This window comes from Schistocerca gregaria, chromosome 6 (assembly GCF_023897955.1).
Source record: "Schistocerca gregaria isolate iqSchGreg1 chromosome 6, iqSchGreg1.2, whole genome shotgun sequence".
NCBI lineage: Eukaryota > Metazoa > Arthropoda > Insecta > Orthoptera > Acrididae > Schistocerca > Schistocerca gregaria.
Genome location: NC_064925.1, coordinates 496903493 through 496927826, shown reverse-complemented (window position 1 = coordinate 496927826; position 24334 = coordinate 496903493). Strand labels below are relative to the sequence as shown.

Genomic DNA, 24334 nt, shown 5'->3' with positions numbered 1-24334 from the left:
GGAAGGTAACAGCTCAGGCAATCACCCCTCTCTGGGCCTGACCTGTACCTGTGGTGTGTGCAAACCCTACTTGTCGACCCGGGGCAGGAAATTACGGGCTACCCAGTAACCTGTTACATGTCAGACGTGTGGGCCAGCCCTCAGGAGCACATAGGGAGAAAGAAGAAAAAGAGGAACCTCAAATACCAAAGTGGAGGAAGAATAGGCGAAGGTAAACAAAGAAAGCAAAAGGGAACAATAAACAGTGGTGATATTGTTCTTATGTCAGCCATGGAAATTCCCAATAGCACCCCAGACATATTCCCCAAGGGGAAAAAGAATATCAAGAAGAGAGAGACATGCAGCACATAAGGGAAAAGATGCTGCAAAGGCTGGGGGCCCTTGGTAGCCAAGCACGAACCCACAGTGACAAGCCCCCTGAGGGGAGAGAGTGCAAGGATGGATGGATTGATTGATTCAGAGATTAAATGTAGTGGATGGTTGCTCATTCCTTATATATCTTCCCGATTATATCCTGACCCAGAACTACGTTTCCTTTGAAGGAAAGGTTTACAAACAAATCTGTGGCATCATGGGCGCCTGTATGGCACTCTTCTATACCAACCTGGTTATGTGACATCTAGAGGAAACTTTCCTAGCCCTCAAAACTCCCAACCCCTAGTTTGGTTCTTATTCTTTGGTGATATCTGCATGATCTAGACTCAGGCCAGGACCAAGGCCTTCACAACCTCAACATATTTTGCTCCATCTGTTTCACTTGGTCCTCTTCCACCCAACATGCCACTGGAAAGTGATCTCCACCTCGTTGATGGTCCTATCCACACCTCTATCCACATCAAACCAACTTATCACCAGGCACTACTCACCAAACCTAGCCCACAAACAGATCCCTTGCCATATCCTCTCTCTCTCTCTCTCTCTCTCACACACACACACACACACACACACACACACACACACACACACACACTCACACTATCTTCCCACCATCCCCAGGAATCTGTTATAGACAAGTGCTCCCTGTCCCCCAATATCACCCTGGACTGGAACAACCATTCCATATCCTTTGACAAGGCTTTGAATATATCTCATCCTGCCCTGAGGTGAGTGACATTCTACCAAAGACCCTCCTAAAGACCCGCTGCCCCCAAAGTAGTGTTTGTTGTACACTCAACCTATACAACTTCCTAGTCCACCCCTACGCCGCTCCTACTTGCAACCCCTTGTAATACAGATCACATACCTCTGGCACACCAATTTGCAAGACCTGCCCAATCCACCCACCCAGCATTCACTCCAGTCCTGTCACAGGCTTATCTCACCCCATCAGCACCTGGGCTACCTGTGAAAGTAGCCATGTCATACATCAACTCTGCTACAAACACTGCACAGCTGTTTATATTAGTACAACTATCCACCAGCTCCCTGACTCATGGTCAAGAGAAAAAATAGTTCACGAATTCAACGTTTCCCATCGTTTGGTTAGGCTAACCCGAAAATTAGTGAAATAGCAAGTCATTCTCCTAGTTTTAGGAAAGTAGAAAGGAGTAGGTATAAGTGAAGAAAAAATTAAAAAGATTCAGCAGTTTTTTTGAAGATGGTAAAACAGTAGAACGTGCCCAGGTTGCAAAGATAACAAAAGAGTTGTTATAAACAGAGTTAAAGTAACAAAGCAGAAATGACTAGTGCTGTCAAATTTAAATGATATTCTCACCCTCAATGCAAAATAGGAAGGTCAAAATTTTGTGACCTCTGCCTAAGTGGTGTATTTTAGCTGGATACTCTCTGTATGTGTTTGTTTATATCATCAAAATGTCAAACTGATGATTGCGGGTGGAAAACTCAGTGATCTTAACTACAGAGAGTTACTGGATTTAATGGCATGTTACACTAAGAGTTATGGTTGCATGATGAGTTTGTGTAGTAAATCCCCTCGTAAGGTTAACTGTTATTGAATTGTTTCACAAATATGATGAGGAAATGCCAGGCAGTATTATCTTCAAACAGTGGGTCACCACTGACAGGGCAGAAATGATAACAGTGGTTAAATCTCAGGAAGAGTACTTCGAATCTTTAATTGATAACTTACAAAAACTCAAAAGTTACCACAACGTTTTTGAAGGCCAAAAAAGCACAACTTCATGAAACTGAATGCATAGTGCTAGCTGATTTTGCAGAAAGTTTTACATTTGTGATTCAGGATGCAATACAAGGGTACCACTGGATCAATGACCAGGAAACAGTGGATCCATTTATTCTCTACTTTAAAAATGAGAAAGATTAAGTTTGCTGTTCTTCAATTTGCATTCTAATAGATTACTTGGAGCACAACACTTTGGCTGTACTTATGTTTCTAAAGTGTGTAATAAATTACGTAAAAGAAAATTTCCCAAGGTTGAGAAGCTGATATAGTTTTCAGATGGAAGCAGTTATCAATGTAAGAACAAAAATAATTTTTCAAATCTGTGCAACCACAAAGTAGACTTTTGGGTTGGAGGCTGAAAGGCACTTTTTTGCATCTTGCCATGGTAAAAATGCATGTGATGGAGTAAGAGGTACAACAAAATGTGAAGTAAGTAAAAGCCAGCCTACAAAGACCAACCACAGACCAAATTCTCACAGTACAGAACATGTATGTCTTTTGCAAGGATAATACTGAAGGCATTACGTATTTTCTGATCAAGAAAGAAGTGGTTCTGCATATGAAAACAACACCTCAAACCAGATTTGAAAACTGTATTGATATAAACAAAACAAGGCATTTCCACAAATTCATTGGCATTGCAGAAAACTTAGTTCGATGCTATGCAACATCAGAAGCCGAAATTTATAAGGATCAATGTGTCAGTAAAATTACATCTCTGTCTTTAACGTTGAATGACATAGTGGCACATGTGTTTGATGGACAGGGGAGGCTTGCAGAGGTTAAAAGAATAAGTTTGGAAAACAATTGTTAGCAGAGTAATTTACGGGCGGTTTCTGATTGGAACAATTTATTAATACATTAAACAAGCCACTTGAATTACACACATAAAGCTCTCAATACAAGGAATAAAACAAATCATAACGTCTCAAGTTGTCCATAGCAACGCAAAAGATATTCACACACCAGGGAGGCATCAATTCTAAAATCCCACACCCCCACTAGAATTATGGCTGCAAAGAAGATACACACACACAACAAAAAAACTACTTTCTCAGCCTGAAATCTTGCAGCAGCAGATGACAGCGCACCTTCATCAGAGATTTTGTCATCATATCTGCCAGCATTTGGTCTGAATGTATGTGGTGCACAGTAATTTGAGTTGACTATTTTTCCCCTTATGCAGCGCAGGACTTCTCACATTTATCCACTGGAGAGCACATGACGACCTGTGTGGTAGTGACCACTTCCCCCTCTTCCTGTCAGTGCCTCAGCCTCAGGCACACGGGCGTCTGCCCATATGGGCTTTGAACAAGGCGGACTGGGGATATAAGATGAACATCAACAAAAGCAAACCGAGGATAATGGAATGTAGTCGAATTAAGTAGGGTGTTGCTAAGGGAATTAGATTAGGAAATGAGACACTTCAAGTAGTAAAGGAGTTTTGCTATTTGGGGAGCAAAATAACTGATGATGGTCGAAGTAGAGAGGATATATAATGTAGATTGGCAATGGCAATGAAAGCGTTTCTGAAGAAGAAAATTTTGTTAACATCGAGTATAAATTTAAGTGTCAGGAAATCGTTTCTGAAAGCATTTGTATGGAAGTGAAACGTGGACGATAAATAGTTTGGACAAGAAGAGAATAGAAGCTTTCGAAATGTGGTGCTACAGACGAATGCTGAAGATTAGATGGGTAGATCACATAACTAATGAGGAGGTATTGAATGGAATTGGGGAGAAGAGGGGCTTGTGACACAACTTGACTAGAAGAAGGGATTGGTTGGTAGGACATGTTCTGAGAAATCCAGGGATCACCAATTTAGTATTGGAGGGCAGCGTGGAGTGTAAAAATCATAGAGGGAGACCAAGAAATGAATAGACTAAACAGATTCAGAAGGATGTAGGCTGCAATAGGTACTAGGAGATGAAGAAGCTTGCACATGATACAGTAGCATGGAGAGCTGCATCTAACCAGTCTCAGGACTGAAAACCACAACAACCTTTTAGATACCTGAAGATTCTTTTGACTGCTTGCTAGTGCGGTATGCCTGGATTATTACGAAAACGGCTAACAATTCCTATCGGAAAGGCTAGGTCTGGCCTTGTTCCTAATTGAACGTACATTAAAACTACCTATTGCTTCGCGATGGAGTATGTTCCTCACAGCTTCTTGCTCTTATTCTGTTTACGGACACATTTCATATCATGAGTAAGCATCTGATTACTGTCCAGTGGTGTACATATTGGCTTACACTCTTCCATCCACAAATAACCTTCTTTGCAGTTCCTAGTAATTCAGATTCCTAAATAGTTTGTAACTTACCGAAGATCTTTCAGTTTGTTTTTAAAAGCATCTGTATCTTGTGAATTGTTACTAAAAATGAGCATATCATCCACATAAACAGCAACTATTAAAATGTCTGAACCTTGATTTTTATAATACGCAAGGATCAGCAGCGACCACCTTGCTTCAATCCATATACTGCCTTTTTCAGTCTTCTTACATCAGTATGTTTCACTGTCTTTGTAACTGGATCCACTTCTGGAACTTTCACATAAATCTCTTCATGTAAGTCCTCTTGTAAAAAGGCTGTGAAAACATGTAAGTGATCAATGTCAAGATCATATTTAGCAGCCACACCAAATAAATACCTTAATGAGTTATATATTATGACTGGTGCATATGTTTCATCATGCCTTGCTTCTGAGCACCACCTTTTACCACTAGCCATGCTTTATAGCGTATGATGAGACCTTTCATATCTTTCTTTGTTTTAAATACCCATTTTGCTTTTAATGGCTTTTTATCTGAAGGTAAGTCAGCAGACATTCCTTATGTGGTTCTCTATGTGAGATTGTAACTCATCTTGTATTGCCTTCAGCCAGTTTTCAGCATTGTCCGACATCATCGCTTCTTCTAACATCAAAGGATCGGAGTCAGTTGACTGTTTAGACTGGTAAGTTACAAAGTCATGCAGTTTCTTTGGCTTTGGAATTCTTGATGACTTTCGTATTTGCTGCGGTTGCTCATTATCATTAACTGGATCGTCTGGGTGTGTTTCATCATTGCTGCTAGTATTCATTGAACTATTACTTGATGTTACACTCTCAGGTTCAGGTTCAATTTCTTCTAATTCATTTGTAGTTACTTCATCTTGCTTCTTCTCTGCCTGTGGGAGAAACAGTCGACTTGGTTCCTTTGACTCGGTTCTCTCTTTACACTGTTTCGAAGCGTCTTCATAAAAAATCACACCTCTCGTTTTTATGATTCTCTGACAGTTAGGTTCAAAAAGTCTGTATGCTTTTGAATCTTTGCAGTTGTTGTTATGGTCTTCAGACCTGAGACTGGTTTGATGCAGCTCTCCATGCTACTCTATCCTGTGCAAGCATCTTCATCTCCCAGTACTTACTGCAAACCACATTCTTCTGAATCTGCTTAGTGTATTTATCTCTTGGTCTCCCTCTACGATTTTTACCCTCCACACTGCCCTCCTGTGCTAAATTTGTGATCCCTTGATGCCTCAGAACATGTCCTACTAACCGGTCCCTTCTTTTTGTCAAGTTGTGCCACATACTCCTCTTCTCCCCAATTCTATTCAATACTTCCTCATTAGTTATGTGATCTACACATCTAACCTTCAGCATTCTTCTGTAGTACCACATTACGAAAGCTTCGATTCTCTTCTTGTCCAAACTATTTATCGTCCATGATTCACTTCCATACATGGCTACACTCCATACAAATACTTTCAGAAATGATTTCCTGACACTTAAATCTATACTCGATGTTAACAAATTTCTCTTCTTCAGAAACGCTTTCCTTGCCATTGCCAGTCTACATTTTATATCCTCTCTACTTCGACCATCATCAGTTATTTTGCTCCCCAAATAGCAAAACTACTTTAAGTGCCTCATTTCCTAATCTAATTCCCTCAGCATCATCTAACTTAGTTCCACTACATTCCATTATCCTCATTTTGTTTTTGTTGATGTTAATCTTATATCCTCCTTACAAGACACTGTCCTTTCCATTCAACTGCTCTTCCAAGTCCTTTGCTGTCTCTGATAGAATTACAATGTCATCGGCGAACCTCAAAGTTTTTATTTCTTTTCCATGGATTTTAATACCTACTACGAATTTTTCTTTTGTTTCCTTTACTACTTGCTCAATATACAGATTGAATAACATCGGGGAGAGGGTAAAACCCTGTCTCACTCCCTTCCCAACCACTGCCTCCCTTTCTACCATCTGGTGAGCAAGATGTATGAGACAGTCGAAATAGCCTCAGACTTCAAGAAGAATATAATAATTCCAATACCAAAGAAAGCAGGTGTTGACAGATGCGAAAATTACCGAACTATCAGTTTAATAAGTCACAGCTGCAAAATACTAACGTGAATTCTTTACACTCAACACTTTTTGTCCCAATTTCATCTGTTGGCTCTTGGAATGTGAGCATACGCCTTACTTCCAAATATTCTAAGATGTTTACGATTCGGCTTCTTATTTGTCCAGGTTTCCTCAGGGGTCTTGTTCTTTAGCGCATTAGTCAGGGACCTGTTAATTAAATAAACTGTAGTGTAGACTGCTTCTGCCCAAAATATATTTGGCAAATGTGCTTCAAAGAGCAGGCATCTTGCTTTTTCTACTATTGTACGGTTGTAACACTCAGTCATTCCGTTTTGTTCTGGTGTATATGGCACTGTAGTCTGACGTCGGATTCCTTCCTTTCTGAAAAACGTTATCAGACTATCATTCAGATATGCTGTGCCATTATTAGTGGGTCGAGTGCAGATGCTTTTTCCGGTTTGCCTTTCTACTACATTTTTGAAGTCTCGTATCAGTTGTGCTACTTGATGTTTATTTCTGAGGAAATATACAAATACTTTCCTGGACTAGTCATCAATTAGAGTAAGAAAGTATTTGGCTCCTCCAATTGATCTAGTTTCCATCGATCCACACAAATCTAAGTGAACTAGCTCAAGAATTTCTGTGGCTCTTGAGCTAGATCATGGAAAAGGAAGTCTTGTTTGTTTCCCTCTAGTATTTATTGTTCCCTTATATGATATTCCACTAGCCAGTCCATTACAAAGTGCATCCACAGCTTCAGAATGCAGATGACCTAGACTTCCAGTGACTGAATATAAAAATACGATTTTTGCTCAGTTTGTACACCTATATGATAGCAACATACTGTAAACATTTCAACTATGATATGTGACTGTGAACAAAGATCTTAATTTTTGAAAATAAGGCGATGGCTGTTGCCTATTCATGTGTGAAATTTGCGGGATATAATCAATTATTATTGAAGTAAGGTACTGAATTATATATAAAAAGTGAAAACATCACTGAAATTAACATTAATATTGTTTTGACATACTTAAATAGTTTCAATTAACATCCTTCGAGATGTGACTGTTCCTAAACTTGGTAGTGAATGTTAACACCACTTATTTCTCCAGACAGCTTCTGTAATGTAGAATAAGTCCCACCTGAGATAACTAACCCCAAACTCTACAAAAACTGAAAATTTTCAAATTTCAAAAATTCATAAAAAATTAAGCAAACATTTGTGAGTGTTATTGCTCCACATGAGGCTAGCAGGTTAGGTTAGGTTAGTGTTTTTTAACGTGCCATCGACACCGAGGTCATTAGAGACGGAGCACAAGCTCAGGTTAGAGAAGGATAGGGAAGGAAATCGGCCGTGTCCTTTCAAAGGAACCATCCCGGCATTTAACTGAAACGATTTAGGGAAATCGCAGAAAACCTAAATCAGGATGGCTGGAGACTGGATTGAACCGCCGTCCTCCTGAATGCGAGTCCAGTGTGCTAACCACTGCGGCACCTCGCTCGGTGAGGCTAGTAGCGTATGATATCTAACTACAGGAAAAAATAGACGCTCATAAATCACTACTTGTTTGTTTATTTTTGGGCCTAAATAGTGTATTTTTGAAAATTTAGATACCAAACTTTGGAGGCCATTTTGACTGGTTATTTTCAAATTTAGGGTATTTTGTGTAAAAGGCAATTTTGTAGAGGACACTTTTCTTAAAACAATCTTGTCAATTGCATAGTTGACTCAATGCTCCTGAGTTTCGGTGTATGGTCTCCTTTAATCTTAAAGTAGATATAAAAATAATTTATTTCTTAAAACCTGTATTTCCCAGTCCAAATGGTAATACTGCACACTGGAACTCTCTTGTACAGCACCACAAACTATGCTAGAGGTGAAAAAACAATCCCTCTCCTTTTTGATGGCTTTCTTCTCTGTGCACCTATTTGTCGTTTTTGTTACCTTTTCTCTCTTACAATATCAGCTCCCTGCTGTCCAATAAATTATACTAAAAGTTCTCACAAAACATTTTACTCATATTTTAATATCAACTCACTTGAATTTCATTTTTCTTATATATGAATGCATGTGGATGTGCGTTCCAGACTGGATCATATGGACCAATTTTATTCAAACTCCTAAGCCTATTTGTTTGTTAATATAGCAGGTCCACCCTTTCACTTGCCCAATTTCCCACTGCCGTAAAGAATTAATCTGTATGTAATGCTATATTATATCTCAGAGTTGCTCTGAGATTCACAATGCTTTACTAAATATTGTCCTATTGCAGGTGGTACAGACTTGCCTTTCTGAGAACCAACAGCCTGACATTTAGCTTGCAGCCACCAAGTCACATACTGACAAGTTAGCCAGTAGGAACATGAACACTGTTCCCTTTCTTTGCCTACATATTCCACCAAATTGGTTTGACAAAGAACCAAAACACTGGGGCAGTCCTCAAGAAAAATTCACAATACTGTGCTGTTTGCAGGCATAAAGCATAAACCCTATTTTTTTTTTTTCGGAAACAGGGAACTTTCTTTCAATCACCCTTACTGATTTTACACTCTCATTCTTCACAGCTCTTTGCAGCATTACTCCCAGATAATATATAGATGTAATTGTTTCCAAGGGGGCAGGGAGTGTGTAGATAATGTTGTAATCTGACACTACAGAATTAAAATAATTACAAATTTTTGCTTACCTTACTCTTTTGCGACAAGGGCTAAAAATGTCATCATCATCATCATCATCGTCGTCATCTTCTGGATGATCAAATGAATCACTGTCATCTAAATCTTCAACCATACCATCTCTGTAAACTGAATTTCTTTCACTTAAAGTCAGAGGTGCTCCACATCTAATATGGCGCCTTGAACGAATTCCTGAAAAATAATAAAATAGGTGATCAGTTGCTAAGTAAAATTATTCAAGGTGATCACATATATTTTGTTTATCACAGAAGAAGTAGAAAAGGTTCTGAGGAGCAAACAGGGACTTCCTGTTTTAAAGTTTATGGAATTCAAATTCAAACTCAGAAATGCAAAGGAACAACTATTATTACGTCTTGATACAAAAGCCAAGTGTACTGAAAGATGGGCACACAATGAATAAACAAAAGGGTGCTACAACCAAGGAACATAAAAATAAATGCAACAGTAGTGCCATCAAAATTTTAGGTGGGTTGATTTTAAGAACGAAAATAATATTTGAACGTCAACACTTCATTCTCTCTCTCTCTCTCTCTCTCTCTCTCTCTCTCTCTCTCTCTCTCTCTCTCTCTCTCCCCCCCCCCCCCCCCCCAGAATAGTTTACTCTCCCCAATCAGAAAAGACAGATCTCTCCTGTTCTAACTGCCTAAATGTTACTCATTACTTCACCCATTTAGTGAGTCATGATCTGTCCTCAAACATTCCATATTCCAGTTATTTCCATGTATTCTTTTTCACCATAAAATATTACATTTAAGAGAAGCAGAGTAGTAGGCATCTCTATCCTTACTTAAATATTTCTAGATTTATCTTATTCTAAAACTGCAGATGACAATGTGGTCTTCAGACCGGTGTGGTGCACATTCTCCACTCTATCCTGTGCAAGTTTTTCCATCTCCAAATAAGGACGGCAACCAACATCCTTTTGAACTTGCTTAATGTATTCATCTCTTTGTCTCCCTCTACAATTCTGACTGCCAGAATTTCTAACCAACATTAAACTAATAATTCCTTGATGTCTCAGAATGTGTCCTATAACCAATCCTTTCTTTTAGTCAAGTTATGCCAAATATCTTTTCTCTCATATTCCATTCAGTACTTCCTTATTAATTATGCATTCTATCCATTTAATTTTCAGCATCTCCTGTAGCAGCACATTTCAAAATCATCTTCTCTCTTCTTGTCAAATGGCTTATCATCAAAGTCTCACTTCTGTACAAGGCTACACTCCAAATACTTTCACCAGATGCTTCCTGTGGCTCAAGTTGAAGTGTGTCAACAAATTTCTCTTCTTCAGAAATACTTTTCCTAGTCAACATTTTATATTCTCCTTACTTCTGCAATAATTAGTTATTTTGTTGCTCAAATAGCAAAACTCTTCTACTTTTAGTGCCTCATTTCCTAATTTCTAATTCTCTCAGATCTGTCTCGCGTGTGTATCATTGTTTTGATTTTGTTGATGTTCATCTTACATTCTGCTTTCAAGACACTGTCCATCCTGTTCAACTGCTCTTCTAAGCCTGTTGCTTTCTGACAAAATTACAATGTCACAGGAAAACATCAAAGATTTTATTTCTTCTCTCTGAACTTTAATTCCCATTCCAAAATTTCTCCTTGGCTTCCCCTCCACAGTTGCCCAATGTGCTGATTGAATAACACTGGGGATAGGCTACACCACTGACTCACTCCCTTCTCAGCCACTGCTTCCCTTTCATGGTCCTCAACTCTGCAACTGCCGTATGGTTTCTGTACAAGTTGTATATAAACTTCCACTCTCTCTATTTTACCCCTGCTACCTCCAGAATTTCAAAGAGCATATTCCAGTCAACATTTTCAAAAGCTTTCTCTAAATATAAAAATGTTAAGAACATAGATTTGGCTTTCTTTGACCCATCTTTTAAGATAATTCTAGGGTCAGTGTCATTACACATATTCATACATTTCTCCTGAACCGAAAGTGATCATCCCAGGGGTTGGCTTCCACCAGGTTTTGCACTCTTCGGTAAATAATTAATGTCAGCATTTTGCAACTATGACTTTAAAAACTGATAGTTTAGTAATATTCAAACTTGACACCACCTGCTCTCTTTGAAACTGGAAATACTACAGTCTTCTTGAAGCTTGAGAGTAATTCCTGTCTCATTCATGTTGTATAGTAGGTAGGGTGGTCTTGTCGTGGTTGAACCCCCCCACCAGAGGATAATAGTAGTTCTGAGGGAAAATAGTCTGCCCCAGGGCCTTGTGAAGTCTGTCGGTGCTCTGTCAAATTCTTCTTCCAGCATCATATCTCCCATCTTATCACCTACTTCCTCTTCTCTTTCTATAATGCTGACTAAGGTTGTGGTGACACAGGTATAAAATTTAAAAGGCAGTGTTGTCAAAATCACATGATATCTTTCTGTAGACTTATTCAGGGAGTATATGCAGACAAGGGGGGGGGGGGGGGGGGGGGGGGGAAATCTTGGATGTCTCAGTTAAAATGACACTTTTTCTGTGTTAAATGTTAAGTGATGATATATTTTCCCTTGGAACTGTAAAACCTATCAATCCTTTGAATGGTAAAAGATTTATACGCCACAACCTCTAACAGTAACATCATCTGAATCACTTGGAACATCAGAACAATCATCCACAAACAGTTCAGCAAGAATCTCACTTTCCGTCAACTGTTTTCACACAATGTTGGCAATAAAACAAAAGAGAAAAATGAGTCCATGCTGTTGTTCACTGCATGAACCCTCCAATTCATATATAACCTTTTGTTAAAATGAAATAGTTACTGGCATGAACAACAGGTCTCAGAAAATGTGCACAGAACAAAAAACATAAATTTATATGATCTGTCCACAACAGTTGGCTATCTACACAAGTCATGCACAAGTGTTAAACAAAGATTACCACAACAGGAACAATTGTGACACAGCATTAAACAAAATATGCTGTTAAGTTAAAAGACTAAGCTGCAGGTAGCAGCAGAGGGGTGGGGGTTAACTTCTGCAAGAAAGACATGTTATTGAGACCTTAAGGAGAAGTTGTGTTGACAGTTGGGATCTTTAACCACCAAAAGTATAGTTTTTTGACAGACTTTGATTCAGCAACGGCATGGAATCTTAAAGAGTAGCTGAAAACTTCTTGGAGGAAGTAACTGTTTTTTCTGCTTTATTAATTTCTGTTGTGTAAGGCCCAATTAGAATCTATATCATCCTCACTCATCCTCAGTTTCATACCCAGTACTTGTCCTCTAAAAGAAGTTGTTTTTTGTTTTTAGGGATCTCAAGTTTCCCCTCAACTCTGCTTGCTTGCCCTTATTTTTACCAGACAGTTTTCTTTTTATGTGTTTGTGTTGTTCGTTGCAACATCGTATCATCTTGTGGTCACAGTCAAATCAAGAATGCTTTGAGAAACTTCCTTTAATGATTCATATATTTGTGAAAAAAGTTTGCCAGTTGCTCTTTTAATGATTTTCATGTCATGTCAAGCTATAAACTGGGCACAGGTACAATGCATCGACTCCATAAACACAATTTCCACCTGAATGACACGATTGAAAGAATTGAGCTCACTCAGGGCACACCTTTAACAGGCCACATGTTTGGTAACTATATTCAAGAGACTTCTCCTGTGTTGTGTGTGTTGAGGTCTACAGTTGGTGCAAGGGGACTTCAAGAAGTAAGTTACACATGTCGACCATTGCTAACACTACTGCCTAAGAGTGGCCCATTGTGTGTGTGTGTGTGTGTGTGTGTGTGTGTGTGTGTGTGTTTTTTTCTGGGTTTCCTGCAGACACAATTCCACTGTGATATGGGCAACAGTTGCATCCCACTGTGGGCATGAAACAGCATGCCAACTGGAAACATACACCGAGGCTCAAATATGTGGTAAAATATGACGTGTGTAAAAGGCCTGAAGCCTTCCAAGATTAACTAGCAGTATATGCTATGTAACGTAGAGCCATAACAGAATGGTGCCGACATTTTGACCAAGGCCTTACACATGTTGCTGACCCTGGCTGGGAAAGAAGGCCATTGACATCGATCACAGATGACACAGTCTGAGGAACTGACTCAGTTACTGAACGGCACCATGACTGCTGAGCAGATTCTGTCATTGAGGAATTGAAAGATGGGTAGAATGTGCCTGTTGGAAAATAGCGTCACACAACCATGTCACTTTGAAATGTCGCACAGCAATCAATAATTGTTATTTGGCCTCCCATAGTAATGAGTAACTTACTTTTTGAAGCCCCCTTATAATGTTACAAAGCGAAAGCTTGAGTGAAACACAATACCCAAATGTTCGTCTGTATGTGTAAGCAAGCAAGTGACTGATGCAAAACCTAATACATGCAGTAAAAACTACTCATAAGAGGAATGCTTTCACAATTTTACTGCTGTGCAACAGTAACAAGAGCATACACACAGCTCACATAAAGGAGGAAAATAACCCACAATAACACAGTAGAGGAGTGGAAGGTTTTATGTAATTACAAACCACAGTACAAATGAAGAAATTTAAGATGCACCTGTATGACATGGTAGAAGCCTGGCAATCAGTAATCAGATGATTTGATGACAATGGGTGTTTCCTCTCACAAGGGGAGCTTCCGGTCTCTGAAATTCAGTTCAGGATGAGACTTCACAGGTAAGCAGTATACCTCGAGGGAGTCCACTCATAGAAGTCTTAAAGCACACTATCCAGATAATTCCGAGAAAAAGTGCTCCAAGTTTTAAGCATAGCACATATGCGCCTCATACATGGGCAAAGTAGCATTTTAGCACACAGGTGAAATAGCTTGGTCAGTAACGAGCTAGAATGTCATACAGCCAATCCAGGTTCGATCCTACCTGCAGGATCGATTACTTTTTTTTTTGTTTTCTTAAAGTTTAAAAAATTATAACAAAATTTAAATAAAGTGAGTGACATTATGTATTATCAATTAAATCATAAACAATTTTATTTTGTTTATGAAATAGCTGCCACAGCTACTTAACATGTGAATTAAATGCATGAATATTTTCTTTTAAAAAGTTGAATACTTTCTGGGTGGATTTTCAGTTATATAAAGTTTTTTAGAATATCATGTTAATTTCTCAATTTTGTACTTTACGTGCAAGCAGCAGAATAATAACTGTCATAAAAATGTTGAAAACAAAAAATATTTTGTCATCTTGCACAATTTATGAAGATGATTGTTTATAGGAACACTATTTCTTTAGAAGATCTGTTGAAAAACATACTTCATTGGCATTCCTGAGAACTTCTCTCACCAGAAAGCCTGGCAGCATACTAGGCATAACAGATCATTTCCTTAAAAATTGGCGATGACAGCTGATGGACTATTCATTGGATTTTTATATAGTCTTCATGAGAATTTATTTCTCATCATTTTCAGAAAGATAAGCACAATTTTGCATACGTTTTATGCACAATTTTGCATACGTTTTATCCGATTTCTTTCACTTGTCAATAATAGTAGACATAGCATTTCAGAGGAATCACTTCCCTTGTACACACTGGCAATTTCTCATCATCCTGAAAAATTTCATCATATAATTCAGACTTTACTCGTCCACCCCAAGAGACAATAATTAACAGAAACTTCTTGACCCATATAAGGCTTCAAACGCCAGTTGAGGAAGCCAGTATACAGTTCTGTCGTTAACTTCCCAGATTTGGAAGACATTGTTACAACATTTTTATGATTTAGTTCATATTCTTTTACTGTTTTTTGAAGTAAGGGAGCAAAGATACTGGTTGAATCTGGTAAAGAAACAAAAACTTGAGGTAGGATGTATCCAGAGAGAGAGAGAGCATATTGAGTAGTATACGTATGCATCACTTTATTCATGTCGTTTCTTTTGACGAAAATAGCTCTGCTTCATTTTACAGCCAGAGTCCTGTTGTACACTGACTGAGACCAACATCCTGAAAAGAATAAACAACTGAAATTGAAGTATTTTGTCAAATAATCGTAAAAATAGAGAGCAAACTGAATTTTTAAATACCGTACAATAAATAGCTCTCTGGTCAGTGTTGATAACAAAATCTTTGTTGAAATACGGTATCAACTTTAACATCTAGGTTCAAAAGTGTCTGCAGCAGGAAAGGCTTCTTCAATCACTGCTGCTTCTTTTCTTGAAACAAATCTTACCACTTTTTGCTGATGAATTCAGTGCTTATTTTTTTACCTATGAACTCAGCTGTCAGAAGCTTTAAATTAAAAAAACTGAACTGTTGTGCTGCTGCTAAAGCCCACTGTTGTAAATTCCGTGTAGTCACTTGCGCTTGGGCTGAACAAAAAGACTTGCGCTTGAGCTGAACAAAAAGATCGTATGGCCAAGAACTGATTGCTGCAGGCTTGATTCTTCTCCCCCCCCCCCTCTCTCTCCCCCTCTCCCCCCCCCCCCCCCCCCACTGGGATAAATATTCCTTCTTTCTTAACTGACTTTATTCTTGTTTTTAATGTTTGCAGTTTCCACATGGGGTGAGCCTTTGCAATATTAACAAAGCTAATTTACATCTGTAAATTTCTTCACCCATCAACATTGCTTCATGGGAGATTGTCACTCATGATTCAGATGCACTGAAATTATTTGCAGCAAGCAAGCAAGCTTTCATAATAAACACCCACGTCTTTTAACATCACCTTCAACACTTCACTGTATAACGAATCTGCAGCTATTGATACTTTCACGGTGTCTTCATTGACAGATTTTTAATTCACAATATTGTAAAAATTCCGTTAATATTTCACAGTACAGAACACTCCAATCTCTACGAAAGTCAGGCTAAGCTAAGGCCCAGTAGCAGCTAAGGCCCACTGCTCGATTAGTTACGTGTGGGCCTTGACACTTCCTGACTATCTGCCTGTTTATATATACAACATCTATACTCCGCTTTTCCACGAAGACAGTGGTTCCTCAAATTTACAATGAATATTTAGAACCTTTTTCACAGTTTATAACATCACCCAATTTTGTAACAACATTGTAATGACAGCAATATACTGCCATTGGAAATGCATTTGAAATTATTCAATTTTAAAAAAAGAAAGTATTGATGAGTGTAATTCATTTTTTAAGTAGCCTATGACAACCATTTCAAAAACGAAATAAAATATTTATGATTTAATTGATAACACAGTAAAACTGGCTCAAATCCGCAAGTGTATAATTCGAAAATCTGCCCAAACTATACAAGTATTTCAGTCCCGACGCATTCGGTGCTGTTTTACACGCTGATTTTTTGTATAAAGAGGAACGTGCCTAACGTGGAAAAAGAAAGTAAACCTTAGAACATACTAAATAATTCATTCTATAATGAGGAAGAGTGTCTACACTATACTACTGTATTACAGTTCATTAGTTATTCACAACTCTACAAGGACATTACTTTTAACACATCTGCTATGCGGTGCAAAACCAAGGAAAGAGATCCAGTGCAGTGTGGTGCTGCTGGTGTGAACTTAAAGCCACACAGCTCTGTGCAACAACAAATAAGTTACACTCAGTGTCGGAGCAGTACATCAAAGGAAACAGTTCGTTCGTCAGCACCCTGTTTGTCGGCTTTCTTGTTTTCCTCATTGACTCATGCTGTCGCATACAGAAACATTGTACATCTACCAACACACTGCTGAAATGTACGCAGTGAAAGAGGTGGGTACTGTTCCGTTAAACAATGATTTTACCTGGCAAGGTGACTATTTTCTGCCTGTTTCAGTTGAATAGTAGCACTTTAAGAGGTACAATAACATGATCTCTAACAAACGGTGTGTGCCGTTAACACTTAGCAAAATGATTAATGTAACTGAGACAAATGAGACAGACAAACAATCTGTGCACGAAATTATGTTGCTTTTTAAATGTGGTAAAACACTGTTTTATGAGACTATAAGAAACAAGGATGAGTTTCAGGACGAATGGATGAAAGGGAAGGGACAGATGGAAAGAAAGGTGAAGAAGACCAAAAATAAAGAAATTAACGAAACAGTGTGGGAATGGTTTGTAAGTGTATGAGCAAAAAACGTACCTTTATCTGCACCCATGTCGCAGAGTGAGGTACTGAAAGTCACTAACGACCTTGGAATTACAGAGTTTAAGGCACCCAAAGGATGGCTGGACAGTTTCAAATCTAGGCACAACATTGTGTGGAATAAAGTGTGTGGGAAAGTTAAAGATGTGCAGGAAAGTGTAGCAACTGAATGGAAGGCAATACTGTCCAACTTAATTGTGAATTATAACCTGAAAGACATGTTCAGTGCCGATGAAACAGGACTGCTTTATGCCGCACTGCCTTCAAAATCACTAGCAAAACGAGGTGACAAGTGCACCAGCGGAAAAATGCCTAGGGAAAGACACACGGTACTCCTGTGTGGAAACATATTATGTGAAATGGAGAAGCCACTGGTAATTGGAAAGGCAGCAAAATCACATTGTTTCAAAAACATAGACATCAGTAGACTTCCAGTCACATGACGAAGCAATAAAAAGGTGAGGTGGGGTCTTACGGAAACATGGCTGAGCTCTTTCAATGCAAAAAGGCCATGTTCTCCTTTCCCAGACAATGCAGCCTTTCACCTGAAAGCAACGGGCATAATCCATATCACTTCAGGCAGGGGGGTTACATTCACAGTATTGGATGTTATTAAATTTAGCATATATTAAAATTCAGGAGTAAGTTAAGAAACACACATTTTTATTGTTTTCTCCAAAAAATAAAAACGTCTCAACAATGAGATTGACATGAAGTGCAAAATGGCTAAGCAGGGATGGCTAGGGGACAAATGTAAGGATGTAGAGGCTTATCTCACTAGGGGTAAGATAGATACAGCCTACAAGAAAATTAAAGAGACCTTTGGAAAAAAAGAGAAGCACTTGTATGAACATCAAGAGCTCAGATGGAAACCCAGTTCTAAGCAAAGAAGGGAAAGCAGAAAGGTGGAAGGAGTATATAGAGGGTTTATACAAGGGCGATGTACTTGAGGACAATATTATGGAACAGAAGAGGATGTAGATGAAGATGAAATGGGAGATATGATACAGCGTGAAGAGTTTGACACAGCACTGAAAGACCTAAGTCAAGACAAGGCCCCGGGAGTAGACAACATTCCATTAGAACTGCTGACAGCCTTGGGAGAGCCAGTCCCGACAAAACTCTACCATCTGGTGAGCAAGATGTATGAGACAGGCGAAATATCCTCAGACTTCAAGAATAATATAATAATTACAATCCCAAAGAAAACAGTTGTTGACAGATGTGAAAATTACCAAACTGTCAGTTTAATAAGTCACAGCTGCAAAATACTAATGCAAATTCTTTACAGACGAATGGAAAAACTAGTAGAAGCCGACCTCGGGAAGATCAGTTTGGATTCCGTAGAAATATCAGAACACATGAGGCAATACTGACCCTAAAACTTATCTTAGAAGCTAGATTAAGCAAAGGCAAACCTATGTTTCTAGCATTTGTAGCCTTAGAGAAAGCTTTTGACAATGTTGACTGGAATACTCTCTTTCGAATTCTGAAGGTGGCAGGGGTAAAATACAGGGAGCAAAAGGCTATTTACAATTTGTACGGAAACCAGATGGCAGTTATAAGAGTCGAGGGGCACGAAAGGGAAGCGATGGTTGGAAAGGGAGTGAGACAGACTTGTAGCCTCTCCTCGATGTTATTCAATCTGTATATTGAGCAAGCAGTGAAGGAAACAAAAGAAAAATTCGGAGTAGGTATTAAAATCCATGGAAAAGAAATAAAAACTTTGGGGGTTCGCCAATGACATTGTAATTCTGTCAGAGACAGCAAAGGACTTGGAAGAGCAGTTGAACGGAATTGATACTGTCTTCAAAGGAGGATATAAGATGAACATCAACAAAAGCACAACAAGGATAATGGAATGTGGTTGAATTAAGTCGGTGATGCTGAGGGAATTAGATTAGGAAATGACACACTTAAAGTAGTAAAAGAGTTTTCCTATTTGGGGAGCAAAATAACTGATGATGGTCGAAGTAGAGAGGGTATAAAATGTAGACTGGCAATGGAAAGGAAAGCGTTCCTGAAGAAGAGGAATTTGTTAACACCGAGTATAGATTTAAGTGTCAGGAAGTCGTTTCTGAAAGTATTTGTATGGAGTGTAGCCATGTATGGAAGTGAAACGTGGGCGATAAATGGTTTGGACAACAAGAGAATAGAAGCTTTCGAAATGTGGTACTACAGAAGAACGCTGAAGATTAGATGGGTAGATCACATAAATAATGAGGAGGTATTTAACAGGATTGGGAAGAAGAGAAGTCTGTGGCACAACTTTATTATAAGAAGGGATCGGTTGGTGTTCTGAGGCATCAAGGGATCACCGATTTAGTATTGGATGGCAGTGTGGAGGGTAAAAATCGTAGATGGAGACCAAGAGATGAATACAGTAAGCAGAGTCAGAAGGATGTAGGTTGCGGTAGGTACTGGGAGATGATGAAGCTTGCACAGGATAGAGTAGCATGGAGAGCTGCATCAAACCAGTCCCAGACTGAAGACCACAACAACTGCATACTTTGTAATCTATGACAGAACTAAGATAAAGGTGAAAAACTTATCTTAAGGCTTGATCTTTTCTAGCGTGTGTTACCCTCCACGATACATCAAACACAAATGTGCCAGCAAAATTTTAAATAATGGCATAAAAGGCTGGTCTTCTGGGTCTGAAATTTTTCTAAGTGGCTGGTCATCACAGTGCTAAGTTCTGAATGAAATTCAAGCACTCCATGATTTAAAAACTTCATCAACACATTCTCACACATAACGTACAAGGAAATTCACTTGGTTAAAGTTTCTCAAGCCACCATTGACAATATGTCCCCACAACCTGTCAGAAATGTAAGCAGTTGTGGTGTCAAACTCATCAAAAGCAGTTTGTTGTTACAAAGTATTGCACAGTCTTCGTCCTAAAGCCCTTGCCACTTTTTGCTGTCACCAAACTCTTGTATGTGCACTGTATTTTGTTGTTGTAAATGGCGCATTCTCTTTGTAACTACAGTTTTATTTTGGTGTTATTCTCCCATTTATGTTTTATTGCTACTATGTTATTCTGCAATAGTGGTCCAAAGTAAAATTCTTCGTTAGAGTATCAGTTCTTACCAGTCAAAATAACAAAAATTTAACTGAAACTCAACCAATGAAAAATTCCTAGGATTATAAAAAAAAAATTCCCAAGGTTTCTTCTGCATGAACAAACTCCTAGGTTTTCCGGTTGCCCTGGGAGATATACACCATGACAATCCACTAAAGCATAAGTGCTAAACACACTTTTCCAAAATTCCTTCACAAAAGAAGACGAGTAAACATTATAATGTGAATCAAGAACAATTGCCAACATGAGTAACTTGGTAGCAGACATCCTCAGTGTAGAGCAGCAGCAGCTTGAAACACTTAATGAAGTCAATGCCACTGGTCCAGATTGTATATGTCAGGTTTCTTTCAAAGTATGCTCATACAGTAGCTCCATATACAACTGCTCACTCATAGAAAGATCCGTACCCAAAGGCTGGAAAGTTGAACAAGTCCCACCAATATCCAAGAAAGGAAATAAGAATAATCCATCAATTTGCAACAGGATTTTGGAACATTTATTGTGTTCGAACACTATGAATTACCTTGAAGTAAACTATTTTTTGACGAATAGCCAACACCGACTCAGAAAATATCATTCTTACTAAACACAACTAGCTCTTTATTCTCACAAATGAGTGCTATCAACAGGGAATGTTCCTGTTGGCCTCCAAAGAGAGAAATGATCATCAAAATAAAGTAAGAGAAATCAGAGCTCATACAGAATGATTTGAGTGTTTTTTTAAGTGTGCTGTTAACAGTGGAATGGTATAAAAGTAGCTTGATAAACCCTCTGCCAGGCACTTAATTGTGAAATGCAGAGGTATCACATAGATGTAGGTGCAGTTTGTCCATTCAGACTGCTTGTTCCCTGTATTTATCCACTATGCTTTAGAAAGAAGGGAAAGACTCCATTTCATCACAGTATAACACAGCAAAACCTCCATGTTCAATGCTGTAATAGCACAGCAAGAAGGTTCTACATGCAGAATAAATATCTATGGGTCTGAAGACACTTCATTCCACATAGTGTGTATCTGGTTGATTATTGCTGTTCACTCAATTTTTGAAGAACTACAATTTTGGTGACACAAATAAAGCGAATTCCCAGAGCAAACACCGAGCTTGGGTACGACAATAGGGGACAAAAAATCAAATGCAACTAAGCTAAAACAATACTGCCATTCACCTCTACAGGTTTATGAAAACTGTGTTAAATCTACATTGAAAAAACTAAACTTCAATCTAGTCCATCTCAAATGTGAGTCTCAGCTTTTTGTTCACTCAGTTACTTCAGGTGCATGGAATTAATTTACATGAGAACCCCTTGAACTAAATGGGAGCTGCCAGCAAGCAGGTGAGGATGACGGCCACCATGCCCACTGAACCTCACACATAGTGTATGATTTGGTGTGGAAGCTAGCTGGCTGGCTTGACACCGTGAAAGGCAAGGCGTGTGACCCGAGCAAACTGCAATCTTTCTCGAACAATTGCAGAGAGAATATATATATTTCGTTCTGGCATTTTTTATAGCTTCATTCATCAGCTTCAAGATGAACTGCCTATCATTTTGCTAATGGTTACGTTTTAGGATTAAGTAAAACACTGCAATAATTTTGGAAAGTTTGCTATGAATTTGTGTTTGGTGCATGTTAGCTCGTATGTTGCTGTGTATCAAATGTACTATGTTTTTTTAGCTTGGAAGGCTATTGCTACCTATTACCAATTTCAAGAAAAAGGATCTCATATATACATATAAAAGCACTTCATCTCAAACTCATGTGCCAGCAAAAAAGTCAGAATGAAATATTCTCAAAATTCCTAGTATCTCACAAATGATTTCAGAAACTGAAACAAGATTTTGGCGAATGTTAGTAAGCAAAGAGGAGAGTATTTCGTCACATGATTCATATGCAAAACTTCCATATACTGTGATATTCAAGCAGCTACAGACTTTTTTCAATGGAATGATGTAATATTTAAGCACCATCAATAGCTGCTGAAACAAGACTTACAGTGGGATTGGAACAACATAAATGAGGACATTTTACTTTATTTTTACACCGATAAGTGCATTTTCATACACTATTTACATATCTTTCCACCGGTTGCTGTTTTATGATCCTGTCGCAATTTCAACTGCATTAGAATGTTAGTGACACGAATAGTTACAAACTCTGCTGTGTTTTGGCAAAAGAATCAGATTTGAACATGGTAGCAAGGGAACTTAATGTATTACTCACAACTTTACACGCGTAATGCCTCTCTGAAGAAAAATGAAGGTGGCAATAAGTCTGTGGAAAATAAATCACAACTTCCATTTATAATAACGAATGATGTGGATTGACACTGGCCAAAGAATTTTCTGTTATCTCAATGATCTGAGAAATGCGAAAAGCAGTCAACTCCTTATCAAGGTCTAACACATTACCAACATCTTTGACAAACGGAAAGATGTTTGTGGTGATAAGTACAATCCCTCATTCTGTATAGGGATGGGAAAGAAAAATGGCATGCTATGTACTCTTAACTGTTTTCATATTTCTTGAATTATTGAGATATAGAAATAGAATTTGCTGCCCAGTTTCAATCCATATCATTTGTTATTAGATACATACTGGCGTATAAGATTTTGCCAAAATTTCAACAGAAGTTGTGATCTATTTTCCCCAGCCTTATCATCTTTATTTTTATTCAGTGGGACACTATGAATGGCAAGCTGTACGTAATACATTAAGTTCCCTTGTTAGCACATTCAAATCTGCTTGTTTCGCCAAAACACAGCACAGCTTGTAAATATTCATGTCACTAACATTCTAATGCAGTTGCAATTGCGACAGAATCACAAAACAGCAACTGATGGAAAGATATATCAATAGTTTCTGAAAAAACCTATTATCAATACAAAAATGAAGTAAAACTTTCTCATGTATGTTGTTCTAAACTCTCAGTAATTCTTGTGTCAACAGCTATTAACGTGCTATAATATTGCATCATTTCATTGAAAAATCTGTAGTGATTTGAATATCGTGGTAAAGATGGAAGTTTCACATATTAATAATAAGACAAAATACTCTCCTCTTTGTGTACTAACATTTGTCAAAATCTTGTTTCGGTATCTGCAAACATTTAAGAGATACGAGATTTTTTGCAAACATTTTATTCTGGCAGTTTTGCTGGCACGAGTTTGCACAAAACACTTTATATACAATCCATTTTCTCAAGATTAGTAATAGATAGCAACACCTTCCAAAGTTTAAAAAAATTCAATATGTTAGCTACATCTGATACACAGCAACATACGACCTAACAGGCACCAAACGCAAATTCGCAGCATCCTCTATTTTTCACAGCAAACTTTCTGAAATTCTTGCAACAGTTTACTAAATCCTAAAATAAAATAAACATGACAATTAACAAAATGATAGACAGTTTACATGAAGTTGATGAATGAAGCTATAAGATGGGCGAGAATCAATTTTTTTTTTACCAAACAGTTTCTTCACAATGGTTTGAAAAAGATCATAGATCAGTCGGCAAGCGGGTGACATTTTGTTTGGTCTTGAGGGTTACCTGGTGGTGTCTCAGAGTTCCTACCTTTTGTAGACTGCGACGTCAGTCACCAATAGGATTCCTGATTGACCAACACTGGTAGCATGCAAGGAATCCGACTAGACCTCACAAGCACCAGAGATCTCATGAAAAACATGCACAGCTCCCTGCTGGGCAGCTGGCCAGCAGATGACTGAGCCCTGAAGGGAGCCATCGTATAAGGCGGCAAGTAAGATTGCAGCAAGTCTTACTACATTTGAGACAGGGTTTACCCCAAGAAACCGATCAGCATAGACAAAACGATAACATTTTAGAAAAGATGGCAAACATATAAGAATAACAAGGATAAAAAAAGAGGGAATGGCAGGGGCCAGTGCACACCACTGAACACAGGGCGCCATAGGCCCCTGGGTTCAAGCAAGTGAGGGATGCGGTCAATAAGGTCAAAATGCCCCACCCCACAGAGGCAAGTAGAAACCATTTATGAAGGGTGAA

The 24334-nt window shown here is 38.5% G+C and overlaps 1 protein-coding gene across 2 annotated transcripts in view; it reads right to left on the bottom strand.

Moving 5' to 3' along the window:
- The window catches only part of LOC126279024 (ATPase family AAA domain-containing protein 2-like), a 215332-nt gene that overhangs the window by 159601 nt on the left and 31397 nt on the right, over positions 1-24334 (bottom strand). For both annotated transcript variants that reach the window (XM_049979414.1, XM_049979415.1), the window contains one exon: positions 9187-9367. In XM_049979414.1, coding sequence (XP_049835371.1) covers positions 9187-9367 — 181 coding nt within the window. The remainder of the gene's footprint in view (positions 1-9186; positions 9368-24334) is intronic.